This window comes from Macaca mulatta, chromosome 2 (assembly GCF_049350105.2).
Source record: "Macaca mulatta isolate MMU2019108-1 chromosome 2, T2T-MMU8v2.0, whole genome shotgun sequence".
In the NCBI taxonomy this organism is placed as follows: Eukaryota; Metazoa; Chordata; class Mammalia; order Primates; family Cercopithecidae; genus Macaca; species Macaca mulatta.
The window spans coordinates 4,136,906-4,159,773 of NC_133407.1; the positions used below are offsets into that span (position 1 = coordinate 4,136,906).

General features: G+C 48.6%; 1 protein-coding gene across 12 annotated transcripts in view; it reads left to right on the forward strand.

Annotated features, from left to right (window-relative positions):
• The window catches only part of TMEM44 (transmembrane protein 44), a 43,472-nt gene extending 24,556 nt beyond the window's left edge, over positions 1-18,916 (forward strand). For 8 of the 12 annotated variants that reach the window (XM_015132539.3, XM_015132538.3, XM_015132542.3 and 5 more), the window contains 2 exons: positions 2,270-2,428; positions 17,961-18,916. In XM_015132539.3, the coding sequence (XP_014988025.3) occupies positions 2,270-2,428; positions 17,961-17,979 (178 nt within the window). In that variant the 3' untranslated portion in view covers positions 17,980-18,916. Of the gene's footprint in view, positions 1-2,269; positions 2,429-13,879; positions 14,371-17,960 lie in introns of all 12 variants that reach the window. The other 4 variants (XR_013413476.1, XR_013413479.1, XR_013413477.1 and 1 more) reach the window with 2 other exon arrangements.
• Positions 18,917-22,868: the final 3,952 nt, after the last annotated feature.

Here is a 22,868-nt window from a genome sequence, read left to right on the forward strand (position 1 = left end):
TGCCTGCCTCGGCCTCCCAAAGTGCTGGGATTACAGGTGTGAGCCACTGTGCCTGGCCTATATCTATTATTATTATTTTATTAACAATTAATAATGTTATTTTCAGTTGAGGCACAGAAAGGTTAAGTAACTTGCCCAAGATCCCACAGTTAGAAAAATCACAGAACTAGGATTCAAACTAAGCCTGCCCGATTCAGGGACCTGGGCTTTTATAAAGAGAATATGCTCTCTGTGCTGCCATTTTGTACCTGCTCAGTTAGCAGCTTTAAACGTTGTTTTAATGTGAATGTCCGACTGGGCAAGATTCTTGGGAAACAGGCACCCTGTCGGCTCTGTCCACTGATACATACCCATCTGGAAATGGGTGAGGAGAGCTGCAGAGGTGCTCCCTTGTTTTCCCAGCAACCCCCCTGAGCACTGGTCCTAAGGAGCGACTTTCCAGGAGACGCAGGGGGAGCAGCATCGTGGTTCAGGCTGAGCCTCCGGAGGGGCAGAGGGTCCTCATGGGGCCATATGGATTGGCTCCTGCATCCTCAGCTTGCAGCATTTGAAAACTCTTTTATCTCTTGATGCAGGTGTGGTCAGGCCCTGGGCGTTTATAAAATTTGTCGTCGTCGTTCCTGGGAGGCCTCTGCTTCCCCACTCCCATCCAGAGCCTTCTGTTTCAGCATCCTTCCCAACTGGGTGGCAGGGTGGGCCCTCACGTGTGTTCCTGCTTCCAGAATGCTGCCTTTGTTTCTCTTGTGGATTTTCTCTGCCGGTCCTCCTGACTCTCACAGGAACCTGTGCACTTAACCCATCAAGGGCTGAAGCCCTGCTTGATTTGGGTCGAGTACTCGTAGCCATTCTTCTCATGTGTCCCAGGCATTTACATCTGAACCCCATGACACCCCCCCCTGGGGGCGAAGCAGGGATTATCATCCTCTTTTATAGATTAGGAAACCGAGACTCAGAGAGGACAACTTTCTTTATTAGGTGATGTGGTTTGGCTGTGTCCCCACGCACATCTCATCTTGAATTCCCATGTGTTGCAGGAGGGACCCAGGGGGAGGTAATTGAATTATGGGGGCAGGTCTTTCTCATGCTGTTCTCGTGACAGTGAATTAGTCTCAGGAGAGCTGATGGTTTTATAAAAGAGGAGCTCCCCTACACAAGCTCGCTCTTTGCCTGCTGCCATCCATGTAAGACATGACATGCTCCCCCTTGCCTTCCGCTGTGATTGTGAGGCCTTCCCAGCCATGTGGAACTGTAAGTCTCATTAAACCTCTTTTTCTTCCCAGTCTCAGGTATGTCTTTATCAGCAGCATAAAAACGAACTAATACATTAGATCACATGGTTAATTAGTGGAAGATGCTGGTCGAGAAAGCAGGTTATTTGCCCTGTCACATGTCAGTGGAATGACATGAATCCTGTAGGACTTCAAAAGTTCAGCTGGTGGAGCTTTGTAGGTCTCTGGGGGAGCCCCCATGAGCCCATGGGGGAAGCTTTGGTCTGAGATTGATTGATTGATAGATAGATGGATGGATGGATGGATAGATAGATAGATAGATAGATAGATAGATAGATAGACAGACAGATGATAGATAGATACATAGATACATAGAAAATCTCACAAGTTTCTTTCTACCTTAAACCTTCCTAATTCATCCCAACTCACTTTCATCCCCTGCTGGTGGACATGGGGAAAGCCTCTATGGGGTGCGTTTTTAGCAGTAGCTATACAGATTTCAAATGTACATACGTTCTTTAATCCAGCAATTCCACCTCTAGGAATGTATCCTTTACTCTGAAATCTTGGATGTACTGCAGTGTAATTTACTGCAGTCAGTACTGATTGCAAAAGCAAGAGCCTAGAAACACATGAAACACCCATTAGTAGGGGATGGGTTAAATAGACTGGGAACACCTAAAATGCTACCAAAAAGCTCCCAAATCTTCTGATACAGAACTATCTCTAAGGCATAGTGTTAGTTGAAAAAAAACAGGGTGCTTAAGAGAATGGAATGTGTGCTATCATTTTGGAAATCGGGGGAAATATGGGTCTGCACTCGATTGTATATGTCTAGTGTATCTGGAGGGATACACAAGACACTGGGCACTGGCTGTCCCTGGGGAGAACTGGGTGGCCAGGACAGGCGAGCACAGGGAGATGCTGGGCTGCACACCCTTTTGTACATTTTGAACACTGAAGTATGTGAATGCTTTGACAATTCAGCCATCAAAACTAAACTACGTGTCCTTGCCTGCCCTTTCTCACACACTTTGCAGGCAGGCTGCAGTGCCACCAGGCTGCCAGGTGATGGACAGACGAGCGCTGCAGATGCGTTGCTGCAGGAGCCCCCATCGTACCCTCCCGTTCAGGTCATCCGGGCCCGAGTGTCTTCCAGCAGCTCCTCTGAGGTCTCCTCCATCAACTCCGACCTGGAGGTACACGGCTGTTGCCTGCTGGGTGGGTGCGTGGGTGCCGTCGTTCACGGACACTTGCTGGGTGCTCCTTGGGGCTTGCACAGCTGTTCTCATCTTATCCACGTTAACCTCACACCTGCTGAATAATGAATAAGGCCGGGCACGGTGGCTCACGCCTGTAATTCCAGCACTTGGGGAGGCTGAGGCAGGTGGATCATCTGAGGTCAGGAGTTCGAGACCAGCCTGGGCAACATGGCGAAACCCCATCTCTACTAAAAATACAAAAATTAGCCAGGCATAGTGGCAGGCACCTGTTATCCCAGCTACCCAGGAGGCTAAGACAGGAGAATCTCTTGAACCTGGGAGGCAGAGGTTGTAGTGAGCCGAGATCGCACCATTGCACTTCAGTCTGGGCAATAGAACCGAGACTCTGTCTCAAAAAAAAAAGAAAAAAAAAATGAACTTCCACGGGGCTCCTACAGTGTGTCAGTACTGACAAGAGGTTTCCACGGTCACATTAGTCGCAGGGACACTGCATTTTAAGAGTCTGGTCTTCACAGATCACTTGCACGATAAATGAATGAGTAATAAATGTTTAAAAGTCTCGGTGGGCTGGGCGCGGTGGCTCACGCCTGTAATCCCAACACTTTGGGAGGCCGAGGCGGGTGGATCATGAGGTCAGGAGATCGAGACCATCCTGGCTAACACAGTGAAACCCCATCTCTACTAAAAATGCAAAAAATTAGCCTGGCGTGGTGGTGGATGCCTGTAGTCCCAGCTACTTGGGAGGCTGAGGCAGGAGAATGGCGTGAACCCAGGAGTTGGAGCCGAGATCGCACCACTGCACTCCAGCCTGGGCAACAAAGCAAGATTCCGTCTCAAAAAAAAAAAAAAAAAGTCTCGGTGTTGGCTGCGTGTGATGGCTCACACCTGTAATCCCGACACTTTGAGAGGCTGAGGCAGGCAGATCACCTGAGGTCAGGAGTTGGAGAACAGCTTGGCCAACATGGCAAAACTCTGTCTCTACTAAAAATGCAAAAATTCGCCAGGCATGGTGGCTCACACCTGTAATCCCAGCTACTCAAGAGGCTGAGGCAGGAGAATCACTTGAACCCAGGAGGCGGAAATTGCAGTGAGCCAAGATCACACCACTGCACTCCAGCTTAGCCAACAGAGCAAGAGTCTGTCTAAAAAAAAAAAAAAGTCTCAGTGCTTCTCAAACTAATTTGCATGGGAGCTTTTCTCCCCGCTAAGGAGCACCAGCCACATCCTGCTGTGTAGTGGTGCCATACACAAGTGGGCCCTGTGGTGGGCACCGTGGCTGACACTGTATAAACTTTACCTCATTTTGAGTTTTTATGTCTGTGAATAAAACACACGTCACAGCTTGGATCACACACAGGCGTAACTCTCAAGTCTGAGCTGTTCTCTCTCGGTCCACAGCTATGATTCCCACCTCCATTCAGTGACGAGGCTTCCGTTTGTCGGTGGAAAAATGAGAACCACAAGGGCGATGTAGTGGCCGCCTGTGTGTCAGTAGACAGTTGCCAGCTGTCTTTTGGTGGGGGGAGAGGACTGTCTTCCGTTTTGAGTTTGTGTCCTGCCAACTGTTTTGGTGTTAAATGCCATTTTAGGAAGGAATGGGAATAGTAAGCAGTAGTTGGTGTTGAGTTTTTGGTTTGGGGTTTAATTGGCCTTATTTGGCAAAATAATCAATTAGCCATTGTAAGTCCCCTAGATTGGTCGAACTTAATAAACTGGCCCTTGAAATCTGAAACTCAGATCCACTGACTGGGATAAAGTCTGGATTCCTCAGGGTGGCAGTCCAGGCCTCTCATAGCCTGCCCGGCTTCACACGCCCTCCCTCACCGGGAGCACTGCCTGGCCACGGACTCTTCTCTGGCCCTTTTGCCACAGGTCAGAATCTGACCCAGAGAATAACGGCTCCTTCCTCTGAGTCCCCTGAGCATAGACAGAGTTCTCGCTCTGTCACCCAGGCTGGAGTGCAGTGGCGTGGTCTCAGCTCACTGCAACCTCTGCCTCCTGGGTTCAAGAGATTCTCGTGCCACAGCCTCCCCAGTAGCTGGGATTACAGGTGCCTGCCACCCTGCCCAGCTAATTTTTGTATTTTTAGTAGAGATGGGGTTCCACAATGTTGGCCAGGCTGGTCTTGAACTCCTGACCTCAGGTGATCCACCCACCTTGGCCTCCCAAAGTGCTGGGATTACAGGCGTGAACCACTGCGCCCGGCCTAGAGCACATACCTTTCCGACACCGCTTCCACTGCTGGCCGTGTACCCCGGGAGCCACGGTGGCCTGGGTTGCCTTTGCATCTCTCTGTCCCTGCATCCTGGAGCACAGCCGGCCCCTAAGGGCTGGGTTTGAGTTAGGGACTCTGCATCCTTTAGGTTCATATTCCTATGTCATTCTGTGTTGTGTGGTTCTCGGATCCGGTCTCAGAACTTGTAGGACACCCACAGCACGTGGCTGGCAGCCTGGAGCCAGCAGTCTTGGCAGAGATCTAAGCCTAAAGGGGACCGGAGTGAGCATGATGGCAGAGTGTGTTCAGTGAGCAGGGACAGTGAAGTTGGTGACTCAGGGATGGTGACAGGGAGGGAGAAGTAACATTTGTTCTGCGGAAACAAGGTCTACTCTTGCCACCCACCCTCAGTTGAGGAAGTTCACTGCACGGTGAACTTGAAAATTTCAGAAATTTGTCCTTGTAGCTGGCTTGGGCTGTTTTCTTGTTTTGCAGTCTTTGTTCTTTCTCTACTCTTATCTCTCTCTTTTCTAGAAATCTATTGTTAAAAATATGTAAATTCCAGCCGGGCACGGTGGCTTACACCTATAATCCCAGCACTTTTTGTGAGGCCAAGGCAGGTGGATCACCTGAGGTCAGAAGTTCGAGACCAGCCTGGCGAACGTGGTGAAGCTCTGTCTCTACTAAAAATACAAAAATTAGCTGGGCGTGGCCAGACTGGGTGGCTCACGCCTGTAATCCCAGCACTTTGGGAGGCCGAGGTGGGTGGATCACCTGAGGTCAGGAGTTCAGGAGGAGCCTGACCAACATGGAGAAACCCCACCTTTACCAAAAATACAAAATTTGCCAGGCGTGGTGGTGCATGCCTGTAGTCCCAGCTACTGGGGAGGCTGAGGCAGGAGAATCGCTTGAACCCAGGAGGTGGAGCTTTTGGTGAGCCGAGATCGTGCCATTGCACTCCAGCCTGGGCAACGATCGAAACTCCGTCTCAAAAAAAAAAAAAATTAGCCGGGCGTGGTGGCAGGCACCTGTAATCCTAGCTACTGAGGAGGCTGAGGCAGGAGAATCGCTTGAACCCTGGGGGGTGAAGGTTGCATTGAGCCGAGATCACACCACTGCACTCCAGCCTGGGCGAAAGAGCGAAACTCCGCCTCAAAAAAAAAAAAAAAAAAAAAAGTAAATTCCAAGAAGATAGGGTCACATACTTAAATTAAGCAAGTGGAAATGAATGCTTTCGCCATGTACAAGGAATATATTTTTAGAAGTTCAGCAACTGCAGCCTCCCTCCCCGTAACCCCCACCCACTTTCCACCACGGTCTTCCTCCTTCATGCCCTAAAACATACAGATAATACAAATGACAAAGCTGCTGAGGTCCTGTAAAGAGATTGCTTAATACCAAACTAAACGTAGATAATAGCAGGTCAAACAGGATAGTAAAGTTTCCAGTATAGACTGAATATAGACTTAGTAATAAATGAGCAAGAAATCTTTTTTCAGGTTTGTGATCCTCTGGGCCTTCTGGTAATCTATATTTTCTGTTCTTCTTCTTTTTTTTTCTTTTTGAGACGGAGTCTTGCTCTGTCACTAGGCTGGAGTGCAGTGGCGCTATCTCGGCTCACTGCAAGCTCTGCCTCCCGGTTTCAAGCAATTCCCCTGCCTCAGCCTCCTGGGTATGTGGGACTATAGGCATGCACCACCATACCCGGCTAATTTTTTTTTATATTTTAGTAAAGACGGCATTTCACCATGTTGGCCAAGATGGTCACGATCTCCTGACCTCGTGACCCGCCTACCTCAGCCTCCCAAAGTGCTGGGATTACAGGCGTGAGCCACTGCGCCCGGCCTATTTTCTGTTCTTAAAAGTAATAAATGTTTCTGGGCTGGGCATGGTGGCTCACTCCTGTAATCCCAGCACTTTAGGAGGCCGAGACAGGCTGAGATGGGTGGATTGCCTGAGCTCGGGAGTTCAAGATCAGCCTGGACAACATGATGAAACCCCATCTCTACTAAAAATACAAACCCTATCTCTACCAAAAATAAAAATAAAAAATTAGCTGGACATAGTGGTACAAGCCCATAGTCCCAGCTACTTGGGAGACTGAGGTGGGAGGATTGCTTGAGCCCAGAAAGCGGAGGTTGCAGTGAGCCCAGATTGTGCCACTGCACTCCAGCCTGGGAATCAGAGTGAGACCCTGTCTGAAAACAAAACAAAACAAAAATAAATGTTTTGGTAGAAAATTTGGAAAATGGACCAGGCTTGGTGGCTCACACTTGTAATCCCAGCACTTTGGGAGGCTGAGGCGGGTGGATTACCTGAGGTCAGGAGTTCAAGACCAGCCTAGCCAACATGGTGAAACCCATTTCGACTAAAAATACAAAAATTAGCCAGGTGCGGTGGCACATGCCTGTAATCCCAGCTACTGGGGAGGCTGAGACAGGAGAATCGCTTGAACTCAGGAAGCGGAGGTTGCAGTGAGCCAAGATTGTGCCATTGCCCTCCAGCCTGGGCAACAAGAGCAAAACTCCGTCTCAAAAAAAAGAAAAAAAAACAAAAAACAAAACAAAACTTAGCCAGGCACAATGGCACGCACTTGTAATCCCAGCTACTCAGGAGGCTAAGGCAGGAGAATCGCCTGAACCCGGGAGGTGGAGGTTGCAGTGAGCCAAGATCAAGCCACTGCACCCCAACCTGGACAACAGAATGAGACTGTCTCAAAAAAAAAAAAAAAAAGAAAGAAAGAAAGAAAAAGAAAATTAAAAAAAATTTGGAAAGTGTAAAAAATGTGAAGAAGAAAATTAAAATTAACCCCAAGCCTACCAAACAATGACCGCCTCCCAGGTGGTGGGGTTGTTCCGGTCTGACATGCCCCCTATTTGCTTGAAGCAATATTCCTTGAAGATCCTGGTTCGTTGGCGGCTGAAGGTGGGCGAGGCGGTGTCTTTGGGCAGATGAAGTGTCACACCACACTTCACCTGGCTGTTGGGTCACTCATGCAGCACACATTTTCTCCCAGTGGGAATTTGAAGGAAACATCCGGGAGGGAGCGATAGAGCGGCCCCAGCCCACCGCATAGGGTGACAGGCCCTTGGTAAACCAGTCACAGTGGAGAGTCTGGTCCTCTGCCTCACTCTTCCAGACCGTACTCTGGAGGGACATAGCATACAGATTGAAGTCAGGGCCTCACGTCCTCACTTCCTCTGGTTCGTGACTTCTGCTCCCAAGAGAATTGCGTAATTCAAATATTTCATGGCGTTGGGCTCAGACCACCCAGGGCTTCTGTCTCCACTCTTGGACTGCCCCGGCCTGGCTGCCAAGGTGGGCTGCCGTTCCCTAGCCACCTCCCGTTGTCTGTCTGTCACTGACCAACTCGGCTTCTGTTCGATCCCTTGGGTTGATGAGTGAATGCTCTCTGACTCCCACTGAGGGGTCTGTGGGCCTGGGAGCCACTCTGTGTCTTTAAGGTGACGTGTTTCCCTTATCTATGGTCCTTTGTGATTTGGTAATTAACTCTGGGATGGGGTGGTGGTTTTATGTCCAGGTTCTCGGGGCATGGACGGACTGTTTTGAATACTTCTTGCAGTACGCTAGAGGAAGTGGAGAAATGAGTGGTTTCAACACTCCATGGTACCCACAGCACTCCAGTTCATAAAGTGTTTTAAATCCACTAACAAGAAAAGCGGTGCTCATTGCGAATAGTGACTGTGCTAGGCACGGTGTGGCCTATCCTTTCCTAGCACCGTTTGCCTTGACAGCCTGAGTCAGGAGACTGGGACTAGGTAAGTTTAAGTCACTTCCCTGAAAAAACATAATAATGGTGATAAGAAGAAGTGGCAGAACTGGGGTTTGAACCTAGTTCTGTCTGCTCTGAAGCCTCTCTCATTAACCACCGCACTCCACTGCCTTGCCAGAGACGGGGAGGTGTGCAGGAGCGTGCTTATTGTCCATTATTCCCATTTTACAGATGAGAAACTGGACCCTCTGCCCAGGTGTCTTTTCACTCAGCTGTGCTCTGACTCTCTTGTCAAGGAGTGTCAGAACAGGAGACAGCTGAGACAGACAGGACCCTGGGCACGTGGGGTTCGCATGGAAGGAGAACTTGGCTGCACTGGTCAGAGTACCAGACGAATCACGTGAGAGCCTTAGTGTGACCAGTAACGGTGTAGAGAGGTCTTTTTCCTGGGCTGTGCAGGTTTCTGTACCTCTCCATAGGAGACGGCATACTCCACGGAGACTGTGAATCCATTCATTCATTCATTCACCAGCCCACCCATTCAATACGAGGTCAGCCTCACTCCCGGCAAAGCCATCCGAAGGGCACAATGAACCGATGGTGAATAAGGGTTCCTGAGCCCAGAGTCCCGTGCCTGGGGTCTCCATGTAGGTGACAGAGGCCCAGAGAGAGCAGGACTTCACTCCCATAAGTGACTTTCTAGGACAGCCAGAACCTATATCATAAAAGCAGGCTTGACTTCCCCCAGCATTGAAGCCCCTAAGGGCATCACATAACACTGTTCTTTTTACCTAAATGGGTCAGGGATATGTGTGACAGCAGGGAAGGAACCAAACACTTATGCTGTGAAAGGCCTGAAGTTTGCTGCTCCTGTAGATTTAATTTTTTTTTTTTTTTTTTTTTTTTTTTTTTGGAGAAAGAGTCACCCAGGTTGGAGTGCAATGGCATAATCTCGGCTCAGTGCAACGTCCACCTCCCAGGTCCAAGTGATTCTCCTGCTTTAGCCTCCCGAGCAGCTAGGATTACAGGCGCCTGCCATCACACCCGGCTAATTTTTTGTATTTTTAGTAGAGACGGGGTTTCACCCTGTTGGCCAGGCTGGTCGTGAACTCCTGACCTCAGGTGATCCACCCGCCTCAGCCTCCCGGAGTGCTGGGATTACAGGTGTGAGCCACCGTGCCCAGCCTCCTGTACCTTTTAAAGGCTTCCTTTTCTTTCTTTCTTTTTCTTTCGCCTCTGGGATTCAAGAAAAGGTTCAGTCCGCCTTTGTGACAAAAGTACATTTACAGCATCTAGTCATTTTTCCCTTCTGTGCTTCCCAGCATTGCCAGAGACTGGGTATAAGCTTTATAGGAACTCTGCAAGGAAGCTGTTTCTGTCATTGGAACAAAGTCTGCATAGTGAAGAAGGCCTGTGACTGCAGCCAGTGCAGTCATGTGTGGGTGTGCGTGTGCATGTGGGTGTGTGCACACATGCCCAGTGTGGGTGTACCTGTGTGGACCATGAGAACAATGCCAAATGCCAGATTGCTCTGTCTGAAGAGGGCCAAGTCCCAGGCCCATGTGTCCCTGTTGATTCTGCGCCTAAGACCCTTGATAACCCAACTGCTTATTCTCTCTCTCAACTTTCTGGCACCAGCAGATCAGGGTATATTCCCGTGGATGTCTGCCCTTTTTAAAGCCAAATCATTCATTCTGGAGAAAAAGTATGCATGAAATAGATGCTGCACTGGGCCCCAAAGAGAAACAGGCTGTGCCGGGGAAAAAACCTCGACCCAGGAGGCAGATGCACATAGGGGCTTTTGAGACAGTCTTGCAACCTCCGCAACCTCCACCTCCTGGGTTCAAGTGATTTTCCTGCCTCAGCCTCCCAAGTAGCTGAGATTACAGGCATGCACCACCACACCCGGCTAATTTTGTATTTTTAGTAGAGAGGAGGTTTCTCCATGTTGGTCAGGCTGGTCTTGAACTCCCGACCTCAGGTGATCTGCCCGCCTCAGCCTCCCGAAGTGCTGGGCGTGAGCCGCCGCGCCCAGCACTGAGTCAGTTCTTACACACAGAAAGGCTTCCATCAGGAAAACGGAAAAGTAAACCACCAGCAGAATGTGTGAATGAATCTTGTAGCACAGCAGTGCAGGCTGCCGTCTGCCCAGATACCACTCTGGAAGACTTCTGTACTCTGAGTCTCTAGATGCATTTCCGATCTGTCTGCCCCAAGTCCAGGTAAGAGCCTCGTTATTCCACCTGGACTGGTGCGGGAGCTCCCGATTCCGGTGCAGCAGCGCTCTGCCCTCTTTCATTTCTGTCCTGCAGGGAATACAGCAGGATTGTCCGACCCTCGACCCCAGCCCAGTGCCTCCCTGCTTGAGGCCTCCTGGGCTCCTTGCTCCTTACAGTTTAAGCCCAGGCTCCTAAGCCTGCGCTCCAGGACACCTCCCGATCTGTGCCATCTTTGCAGGTCCTTCCCCATGCACCCGGCCAGCTCTCTCTCCTCTGGGTTTCTCTGCCTGTCTTCTGCTACCTTTCACTGTCCTGTCTAAATCCCCCTTCCTCCAGGAAGCCTTTCATGATCCTGAGGAGGGCTGTCAGATGTAGCAGGTAAGAAATACAGACCATTGGCCGGGTACGGTTGCTCACGCCTGTAATCCCAGCACTTTGGGAGGCTGAGGCGGGCGGATCACAAGGTCAGGAGTTTGAGACCAGCCTGACCAACATGGTGAAACCCCATCTCTACTAAAAATACAAAAAATTAGCCAGGCCTGGTGGTGCGCGCCTGTAGTCCCAGCTATTCAGGAGGCTGAGGCAGGAGAATCACTTGAACCTGGGAGGCAGAGGTTGCAGTGAGCTGAGATCACCCCACTGCACTATGGCCTGGGTGACAGAGTGAGACTCCGTCTCAAAAAAAAAAAAAAGAAAAGAAAAAAAAGAAACTGAAGCTGGTAAATGTCCGACCAGTCTTAAAACTTTATAATCCATCCCAAGTCCAGCACCATCTCACCTCCCCAAGACTGCGGAGACACCACTTCTCCCCAAGTGGAAGAGTAAAGAGTTGGACAAATGGTTTCTGAGGCCCCATCTGGCTTCCACAGTCTAAAATGTAAGCCTCGAAAGTGACCCGATTTCTTCAGTAACTTAGACACATCCTAAACTCTTCGGAATTAAAGAAACATTACTACATGCTACATAGACAAAGGCTATAGGATGCTTCTGGATTTCAGAAGCATAGAAAAGTGTGCTTTTTAGATATGAGGCAAATTAAAATGCCCTTCTGAAGGTGATTTTAAGGGCAAGTGGAAATGCTCATTGTATGTTAAAGGAGAAAAGTCATTTGCTTTTATTATATTACACATAATACATACATGTTTCAGAGGGCTGTTTAATCTTTGTAGAGGCCTTCTTCTAAGGATAGAATTATGGTAGATCTTTGTTTTTTGAAAAATGTTCTATAATGAACACATTTGCTCTTGAAACAGGGAAAAGACTATATAATTTTATTTATTTTTAGTCTGGGGGGTTGAGGAGAGACCTCAGTTACAAAGATTTGGGTTAATTGTACTCTTTATAGGCGCACTATCATTAGCGGTTTATCAAGTAACTTTAAAAATATTGACTATTTCCCACTAGAGGGCACTCTTCTCAAATTTTAGATTGCCTGTAACGCTGGAGACTTAAGCTTTGTAAAGAAGTTTCAAGGTTTCATTTCAACAGAGTCGGGGGACTTAAGCCTATTTATTTGTTTGCTTGTTTGTTTGCTTGGCTTTTAATAAACTTTTTCACTAAGTTTTTCAACCCTCCTTTATATCATCGACATTTCTGTTTTTTGCAGAGGGTGTGGAACCATCAATTTAGTAATCTGTATCCCTTCCAATTAATCTTTTTTTTTTTCCAGTTTATGTTCTCTCAGCAGGATATTATTAAAAGATGAATGCTAAGGAATTACCACTAATTTTGTTAGGTATAATAATGGCATCGTTCTTAGTTGTTGTTTTTTTTTAAGTCATTATCTATGAGATACATTTTGAAATATTTGTGGATGAAATGATTTATGCCTGGGTGGGTGCAGTGGCTCACGTCTGTAATCCCAGCACTTTGGAGGTGGAGGCAGGCTGATCACCTGAGGTCAGGAGTTCGAGACCAGCCTGGCCAACATGGTGAAACCCCATCTCTACGAAAAATACAAAATTAGCTGGGCATGGTCGTGGGTGCCTGTAATCCCAGCTACTCTGGAGGCTGAGGCAAGAGAATTGCTTGAACCTGGGAGGCGGAGGTTGCAGTGAGCCGAGATTGTGCCATTGAACTCCAGCCTGCGACAAGAGTGAAACTCCATCATACATACATACATACATACATACATACATACATAGATGATAGATAGATAGACAGACAGACAGACAGACAGAAAGAAAATTAGGCCAGGTGCCGTGGCTCATGCCTATAATCCCAGCACTTTGGGTGGCCACGGTGGGAGGATTCCTTGAGCTCAGGAGTTCAAGACCAGCCTGGCCACCATAGGGAGACCTCATCTCTACTAAAAAAAACAAAATAAAAATCAGCCAGGCATGGTGGTACACACCTGTAGTCCCAGCTACTCAGGAGGCTGAGGCAGGAGGATCAGTTGAGCCCAGGAGATGGAGGCAGCAGTGAGCTATAACCATGCCACTGCACTCCAGCCTGGGCGACAGAGCAAGCCCTTCTCAAAAAATTAAATAATTTTTTTAAAATGAAAAACATAAGGAGTTGAACATGCTTTGTTTTAATATGATAATAACCCTAAATCCTGTGGGCTGTTCGGACTGCCTGCTACTTAATTTAATAGACTTTCCCACATCAGTGTAACAGATATTCATAGATTCTTAGCTCACGTCAGAAACATACGTTTCCCAGGCGCTGCAGGAGGTGATAGAGTAACAAGGGCAGACGTGATGCCTGCCCTGCAAGAACTTGAGTCAGACATATTTGAGGTTTGGAGTGGAACCAGCCATGCAGTAAACGCTGACTACAAATGAATCTTGGCAAGGCAGGAATTTTATTGGCATCTCAGTTTTATGGGTTTGAGTTGAATCATCTCAGCCATGTGGGTATAAATGGGAGATTTATTATTATTACTGCCGCTTCTCCTAATAATAATAATTTCTACTAATAGTAATTTTTAAATCTTCATAGATTGTAATTTTTCCCAGGATGTGCAGCCCTTTGTAATTATCATAACTATCTCATTGATCATTTAACTAAAGTGTAACTGCTGGCAGCTGCTGCCTTCCTGCTTGCTAAAGTCACCTGTTCCTTTGCCCCCAGCCGTCTAAGGGCCTGTCTCCTGACTCTCTGAGCAGACAGGGGCTGGCCCTGAGCTCCGCTCTGCTGTGTGATGGTGGCAAAATCTGTCCACCGCTTTTTCTGTCTCTCTTTTTATTCTGCAGCAGAAGTACTGGAAGGCCCTAAACTCGGAGCAGGTATGGACAATCATGCTCTTTCCCTTCCAGGAAGGACTTCCTATGACCTGACTTCAGTTCCTGTTCCTGTTAGACCTCCTTAGATGGCTGGACTCATGACGCATTCCTTTAGTAAAAAAAAAAAGAATGTCAGGCCAGGCGCGGTGGCTCACGCCTGTCATCCCAGCACTTGGAGAGGCCGAGGTGGGCGGATCACCTGCGGTCAGGAGTTCAAGACCAGCCTGGCCAACATGGCGAAACCCTGTCTCTACAAAAAATACAAAATTAGCCAGGTGTGGTGTCGCATACCTGTAATGCCAGCTACTCAGGAGGCTGTGGCAACTGAATTGCTTGAACCTGGGAGGTGGAGGTTGCAGTGAGCCGAGCTTGCGCCATTGCACCCCAGCCCGGGCAACAAGAACGAAACTCCATCTAAAAAAAACAAAAACAAAAAAAAGTCAAAATGAGAGGCAAGACTGAGAATCAGTGGGATTTTCAGGGCTCTCTCAGTTCAGAGTTCTTTCTGCTTTGCGGGTATCCAGGTAAGCCCAAGTAATAGGGACCAAGAAGATATGTAACCCAGTGAAGAAACATGGTCTGGAACAACAGTAGTAGTGGCAGGCATGGCTGCAGTAGCTGTTGCAATAAACATTTCCAGACATTGTCATTCTGGGACCCTGGGCAGCCATTTGCTGTCTCCATGCCACCCTTGCCTCCAAGTGCCAGGTGGGCATGTTTTGTGACAACTACCTGTGCCTGTCATCTCCCAGGATTGTTTCTGATATGAAAATGGATCTTTTGCTCAGATTCTCTTCATGCCTGGTTTCCAGCAATAATTTTATTATAAAATTAAGTTTTAGGCCAGGCACGTTGGCTCACGCCTGTAATCCCAGCATTTTGGAAGGCTGGGGGAGCGGATCACCTGAGGTCAGAAGTTGAAGACCAGTCTGGCCAACATGGTGAGATCCCCATCTCTACTAAAAATACAAAAATTAGCCAGGTGTGGTGGTGCGTACCTGTGGTCCCAGCTACTCCGGGTACTAAGGCAGGAGACTCACTTGAACCCAGGAGGCAGAGGTTGCAGTGAGCCGAGATCATGCCTCCAGCCTGGGTGATGGAGTGAGACTGTCTCAAAATAAGTAAGTAAATAAATAATGAAATGAAGTTTTAAAACACATTATGCTAGAGATCAAAAAATATAGATTCTAAATGTTTTCTAAGATTTGTATCACTTTTTTTTTACTTATTTACTTGTATTGTATTGTATTGTATTGTATTGTATTGTATTGTATTGTATTGTATTGTATTTTTGAGACAGAATTTCACTCTTGTCGCCCAGGCTGGAGTGTAATGGGATGATCTCGGCTCACTGCAGCCTCCACCTCCCAGGTTCAAGTGATTCTCCTGCCTCAGCCTCCCGAGTGGCTAGGATTACAGGCGCCTGCCACCATGTCTGTGGTAATTTTTTGTATTTTTAGTAGATATGGGGTTTTGCCATGTTGGCCAGGCTGGTCTCGAACTCCTGACCTCAGGTGATCCACCCACCTCGGCCTCCCAAAGTGTTGGGATTACAGGCGTGAGCCACCGCGCCCAGCCTATTTATTTCTTGAGATGGAGTTTCGCTCTTGTTGCCCAGGCTAGAGTGCAATCGCACAATCTCAGCTCACTGCAACCTCTGCCTCCCAGGTCCAAGTGATTCTCTTGCCTCAGCCCCCCAAGTAGCTGGGATTAGAGGCGCCTGCCATTACACTTGGCTGATTTTTGTATTTTTAGTAGAGATGGGGTTTCGCCATGTTGGCCAGGCTAGTCTCGAACTTCTGACCTGAGGTGATCTGCCCGCCTTGGCCTCCCAAAGTGCTGGGATTACAGGCGTGAGCCACCGTGCCCGGCCTGTACTAGTTTGAAGAGCTCACTTGATCAAAGTGCCAGGTTTCTGTTTGCCGGCAGCTGAACTGGTCAGGGTTGGCAAGAAGAATTCTTAGCAGCCATTTAAGAAGCTGGAGCAGCGGTTCTCAATCATCAGGGCATCTAAGAATCACCCTAGGAGCTTGTAAAAATGCCAAACCTTAGGTCTCAACCCCCTACCCAGGGGCATCAGTGTTTTTAGCCAGCAGCCTTGGTGCTTCTGGTGTGGCTGGTCAAGAACACACTCTGAGAACAATGACCTTGGTCTCAGGCCTCTGCTTAGAAACAGTTTTCATCAAAGAGCACACTGGCCATCCTCAGAGAACAGAACAGGGCCCTACTTCTTTCACTGGCCAGGTGGGTCACGTAGGCTGAGGGGCCTAGTGAGCTCTTTGATTTGGGATCTGATAATGTCAGAAAGGAATTTGGTTAAAGGGGTCCAGCCAAGTCTGCGACCGCAAGTTAATGAGATGGTCACACTGGAAGTGGCTGGCACAGCCCCAAACAGGTACAAGGGATAAGCTGCCCAAACGCAATCACTGCAGGGACACTGAGAATCAGGTGGTCTTTTTAACATGATGGCTTTCAAAGTCGCCAAGTATTAGTACTCGATTCAGTGATCAGTAAATCACTAACAAACCGGGCTCTTTATTTCTGTCCAAAACAAAGTCACAGTTTGTGTTTTATCATTGGCATGGCATGGCCATTATGTCGGTGGCTCAGGGAGCCTTCCGGATCTTATCTGGCACCTCTAGGAATGGGAATGTTTGATTCAGCTTCAGTGTGAGCAGCTGTTCGAGCATCTTTCTTGGAGGGCATGTCCATGCCTGGGTCTATTATCATCCAAATAGATCATCTGCCCAGGCAGACACATCTGTGTCACCTTTGCTTCTTGTTTCCTGGGTTTCCTGGTACTGTCAGATGTGACCCTGTGCCTCAGAATCATCATAGACGCTCAGAAATGGGAGCGATCTTCTTATCTAGTTGCTGATCCAATACCACAGCATACACATGGGGAAACTGAGGCCTCCAAAACGAAAGCAAATTAGTGACAGGAGGAAGACTTGAGCCCAATCCCTACTTGTCTCCATGGCTGGAACTTCAAAGGTAACACTAAGGATCCCCTTGGGCTCTTACCCATCATCTTAGACCAACAGGAGGGCTTCACAGGCAGCTTCGTCAAGGCTTCTGTGCCCACTTGTTTTAACCCTTCACTCACTCCTGCAAATTTCAACTTCCCAAACTCATCTGAGTCGGTGATGAAATATTCACTGGCAGTGCCCCCCACTCTGAATTGGGTTTTACATGATGACAAGTCTGCTGAGCCTCAGGTTTAGAGGAAACACCATGTAGGAGGCAGGAGTGAACCTTTGCTCTGTTCCTGTGGAGCTCATCACCTACCTGAGACAACAAGGCAGATGTCCACATAAACGCCAGGGCTGTCCATGCTCAGGGGCAAATCTGTGGAATAGGTAGTACAAAGAGAGGCAAGTGAGCGCCCAATGGGCTAACACAGTCAGGAAGGCTTCCTGGAGGAAGAGGTGTTTACCTGGCCCATAAAGAATAGGTTGAAGCTAGGCATGGTGGCTCAAGCCTGTAAGCTGAGCATGTTGGGAGGCTGAGGCGGGAGGACTGCTTAGGTCCAGGAGTTCAAGATCAGCCTGGGCAACATTGCAAGACTTTACTAAAAATTAAAAACTTAGCCAGGCATTGTGGTACACAAGTGTAGTCCCAGGTACTTGGGAGGCTGAAGCAGGAGGATTGCTTGAGTCTAGTAGTTTGAGGCAGCAGTGAGCTATGATTGCACCACTGTACTCCAGCCTGGGCGACACAGCAAGACCCTGTCTTAAAAAAATAAAAAAGGATTAAGTGTGCCTGGTTTTTTTCCAGGAATGAGTTAGGCATGGAGTCAGGACAAGGAGAACGTGACTCAGTCTCACTAGATAAGGACTTGGTAGAGGCAAAGAATAGTGGAGAAGGAGGGTGGGAAGGAAGGTGGAGCTGTTATGTTGAGGGTGGTTGTTCATTAGTTCCTTGATTTAAAGTTATGCTTGCCTCCTTAGGTCCTAGAAACACAGGCCTGGGTAACTTGTCCTTACCCTTTTGTCCTTGTCTGTGCCTGGATCATGAGAACCAGAATTGGGGCTTTGGTTTGGGTCGGGGGTTATAACAGATGAGAAGCAGCGATCTGTTCCATCCAGGTGCTCTTTGTACCTTTTCTCCACAGTGGGACCCTGAAGATGTGAACCTTGAAGGCAGCAAAGACAAGGTGGAGCTGCTTGGATCCCAGGTGCACCGGGACTCTGTGAGGACCGCACACCTGAATGATGATGATTAACACCTTCTGGAGCCGGCTCTTCAGCCCAGAGCCCAGGGTCAGGAGTTTGTTGAGTAACACAGCAGGAATCAATCCGCACTGACACCGTGGCAGGAACTGAAGCTGCCCTGGAAAGTGAGGAACCAGGAGCCGTCACTGAGTGTGGCTGGTCTATATCCTAGCTCGTTGTGGGGCTACGACTTCGGGAACTGCGGACAGACCTGGATAGGCCCAGTGTTTGTTCTGAAGATTACAAGTTCACAGACAGCTCTTGCTTTGTAAAGATAATCCAAAGGACATTAGACCCGCTTTTCCTTTTTTCCTTTATTCCCTTGAGAGTCAGCCATGAACTGAATACCTGCTAGGTTCCAGGAATGAGTTCACCTAACAAATAGCGAATGTGTTTGGTTGGATCTCAGCAGAGCCCATTCTGCAAGACCTGGCTGAGCCAGATGAGAGGGGTGGGGCCTGTGCTGGGCAGCCTTGGATCACACACGGGAACCAAGACCTGGCTTCTGCCCCCGTCACCCACTTGAGTTATCTGCTGAAAGTTATAGATAGGACTGCGTGGCCAGCCAAGTGTTTGTGAGATCACTGACGCTGCCAAAACAAAGCAAACTGCTCCGGGTACCAGGACTTCCTCCAACCTAGCGAGGTGTGTGCTGAGGCGGGCTTTGCAGGTGAGGGGTCTGTATGCTTCAGGAACTAAGTAAATGCATGCAGAGGATAAGAGGCATGATGGGAGGTGTTCAAGCACAGCAGTCCCATTTGGAGGTTATTTTGATACTGCGATGAATGAGGGGAAGGGCGCACGGAATGGGGCTAAGGTGGGAGCAAACACGGGTGAATAAATTTTTTAAATTCAAGTATGTCACTGTGGAGTGCAGTGGTGAGCATGAATCCCTGCACAGTCACAGAAGTCAGCCACGAGAGGAACTGGAGAAATGCCAAGCAACACAGTTTTGCTCCGGGCTGGCCCACAGCCGCTTGTGTAACTCAGCTACGGCAGCCCAGTTTCTCCTGAGGGGTAGGGCAGGTTCCAGCAGCACGAAGGAGGTCCCTTGGGGAAGCCGCTTGGCTCTGCAGGTCTCTGCATAGATCCTAATCCCCCGGGTGACCTCTGAACTACAAGTGATCTTAAAGCCACCTTATTTATCCCCTTTATCTAAAGTGTGTTGGTCCCTGGTTGTCTTGGAAAGTTTGCTGAAGTCAGCTTTGCTTTGTGATGTTAACCACGGAAGCTGTACTTCCAGGGAAGAGGAAGATTTGAATGGAGGCCCAGGATGCAGGGAGAAAAGAGTGTTCAAAGAGATGAAACAGTACAGAGGGCTGGATGCAGGGAAAAGTGGGAGCTAACAAGAAAGAATCGGAGATGGCCAGAATGGATGATGCAGTATGGGCTGTAGGGGTGGCAAAGAGGCTGAAAAGGAACCAGACTGGAGGCTGGTGAGTCAGTGCTTGCTTCTGTGGCCAACTGGTAGCCATGGAAGATACCAGAGTAGGAAGGTGACTGACTTGCCTCAGAAAGGCCACAACTGATTGGTGAGTTTTTCATCCCTATGGCTACAATTTTCCAGGAAGCAGAAAAATAGTCATGGGTACAGAATGAACATGGGAACAGGTTTAATCTAGAGTACTGAGTGGTAACAGCAGGGCAGAAGAGCCTATCTTTAGAAGGCGGAAGGCATGGGGATAGGATGACCTCTGGAGTCTGCCTTTAGTACATCCTCTGTCTTGAGGGAGCTCTGGATCATGCTCCCTAGGGCAGCAAAAATTGGTTGGATCCAGGTGAAAGTGGCCATTCATCCAAGAACATCAAATGATCTTGGCCAGGTGCAGTGGCTCACGCCTGTAATCCCAGCACTTTGGTAAGCTGAGGCAGGCAGGTTACTTGAGGACAGGACTTCAAGGCCAGCCTGGCCAACATGGTGAAAACACATCTCTACTAAAAATACAAAAACATTAGCCAAGCATGGCGGCTCGCACTTGTAGTCCTAGCTGCTCGGGAGGCTGAGGCACAAGAATTGCTTGAACCCAGGGGGTGAAGGTTGCAGTGAGCCGAGATCGCACCACTGCACTCCAGCCTGGGCAACATAACAAGACTGCCTCAAAAAACAACACAAACCCTGCTGACTTGAGTAACACAAACTACCTAAGGTCCAGATATTATCTGGCTCCCTAGATCCCATTAGCCCAGCCTCCTCCCTTCACAAACTGGTTCCTGTCATCATGGTCCCAGCTTGTCTCAGGGTGTCTCAAGCCTCTTCATCCACAGTGACCTACCAAACTGGGAATTTTGGAAGAGAGGTTTGGCTTCATTGTTCAACGAGAATCTTCCTGTATGCAAAGCTCTAGAACACTGGAGCCTTTGTGAGGAGGTGCCAATTAAAATGCCTTTCTCCTGGTAGGAGGGGGCCTCTGTTGCAGCTTTGTTTCCAGCCGTTAGAACAAGAGGGCAGTGGGAGCAACTTGCCCTGATGAGCCAGTGAGCAGTGCAAGCGCTTTACCTACATGGGGGCGGGGCTCGGGAACAAACGACGTCATCATCGGCTCACTCATCTGGAGACCTGTAATATCGTCTGGTTGTGCTGCCTATCATCTGTGTGGCTTGGGGCATGTTACCTAACCTCTGTGAACTCCTTAGGTAGACTAAGAATAATACCAATCTAGAAAGCCTGTGGTGAAGACTAAGTGAACTAACATGTATGAAAAGGCAAACATAACACCTATTCAATGTAGACTTTGAAGAGGGATTAGTTCCCCAGGCTTCCTGCGCAGATGTACTGAAAGACAGTAACCAAATCATCAGACCTACAGATGGACGAGATTTCAGAGGCTTGAATTCCCTTAAACACAACCCCAATTAGTGATTATCCCGTCCCTACTTAAGTTCTCTGAAAATAAAAGGATTTCAGTTGCCAAAGTCTTTATCATTTAGCAAGAGCTCTGCTAAGATTACTATTATTTTTTTTAGACAGAGTTTCACTCGTTGCCCTGGAGTGCATTGGCGTGATCTCAGCTCACTGCAACCTCCGCCTCCTAGGTTCAAGTGATTCTCCTACCTCAGCCTCCCAAGTAGCTGGGATTACAGGCTCCCACCACCATGCCCGGCTAATTTTTGTATTTTCAGTAGAGACGGGGTTTTGTCATGTTGGCCAGGCTGGTCTGGAACTTCTGACCTCAGGTGATGTACCTGCCTCAGCCTCCCAGCGTGCTGGGATTACAGGCATGAGCCACTGCACCTGGCTAAGATTTTCTTAAAAGCCTGTCTAGATCCTAAAGAACTAATCCCCTTATCTCCCTCCTTCAGTATGATGAAGAGGTTTATGAGCATCATTTGAAGACACATTCATATTGTGTTTCCTTCAAAGGGGTATGAGCTCCTAGAATAAGAAGAGGTACTGGGCCAAGGAGCATGGCTGGGCTCCAGTTCCCAGGTCTGTTTCAGTGTCTTTGTCATTTCTCTTTCTATGTCACAGTTTCCTCATCTGTAAAATGAAAGTTGGGCCTGATTTTTTTCATTTTTTTCTCTTTTATGAATGTGCCAATTTGTTTCCCAGAGAATAATTACATCTTTATAAACTCTCAAGAAAGAGACATTATAAAGACAAATTTCAGGTATACTTTGAAAATAGGCTTCATTATATAACATATACCTCTTTCTGTTTGGATTTTACTATCCACTTAAAAACCTGTATTAATCACTAAGGGAAAGGCTAGAGGAGACTTTTCTATCTCCAGAATAATTTTGCAACAATTCCAAGATTCTCTGCACTTCTTTTTCTGTCCCTTGATTGGCCTCCTCCACATTTTCCAACTCTGCAGGTATTGCTCTACTCTTCGACTTTACATTGTTTTCGATGCTTTTGCAAGGAGACTCTGCCTTGAATGAACCCCAGATATGGTGCAATGTTGAGGAAGATCTCCAAGTTTACACATGCCTGCACGATGGCCCAAAGGTATCATCAGGTGAAAGGGACGACCTTAGAGATGAAAGAAGTTCAAGGAATGGTGCTACATTAAATAACTTAGCATTAGAAAGCATCTACTTTGCTTTTTCTTTCACCAACCCTGAAAGCCAAATAAGGCACTGGGCATTGAGGACTTCTTTTGCGCAGAACACGTGATTACACAGCGTTATTCTTCAAGAGTCTCTCTTAATCTGTCGCCTGGAGAACTCTGCACACTGTCCCAATTCCGTCTGCATTTTCCATCGGCTGCCAGTGTTCGTAGCAGAGGGCTCGGGTCTTCTCGTCCTCTCCTCAGGGTCTGGCAGCTGTCACTACCGCGGAGTTCAGTCCAGTTCCCAGCGTCGGGGGCGCTGCCTTTCCCATTTCAGTTGCCAGGAGGCTCATCCACGATCGTGCCAGAGGGGCAGCGAGTAGTCTCCTCGAACTACGGGGGAGAGAGGAGCCACTGTTGGCACGGGCCAGACTGAACGCCGGTTCCCACTGCCTACCTGCTCGCAGCTGCAGCCGCCGACATCTTGCGCCCTATTGCCAGCACCGCGGGGGCGCTTCGGGAAGAAGGGAATAGCGGTTCCGCGCGTGCGCACTCCGCAGCCGCCGCCCCCCGCGAGGAGCGAGAGTCCCGCGGCCCCGCCCCGCCGAAGCTGCAGCCGCAGCTGAAGGCCGGAGTATCTGCCCGCAGCCTGCGGCGACCCAGCCGGGAAGTAACTGCTGAGGGCGTCTCCGTAGTTCAGTTTTGGTTTGTTTGTCTGAGACAGAGTCTCTCTCTGTCGCCCAGGCTGGAATGCGGCGGCGCGGTCTCTGCTCCCTGCAGCCTCCGCCTCCCGGATTCAAGCGATTCTCCAGCGAC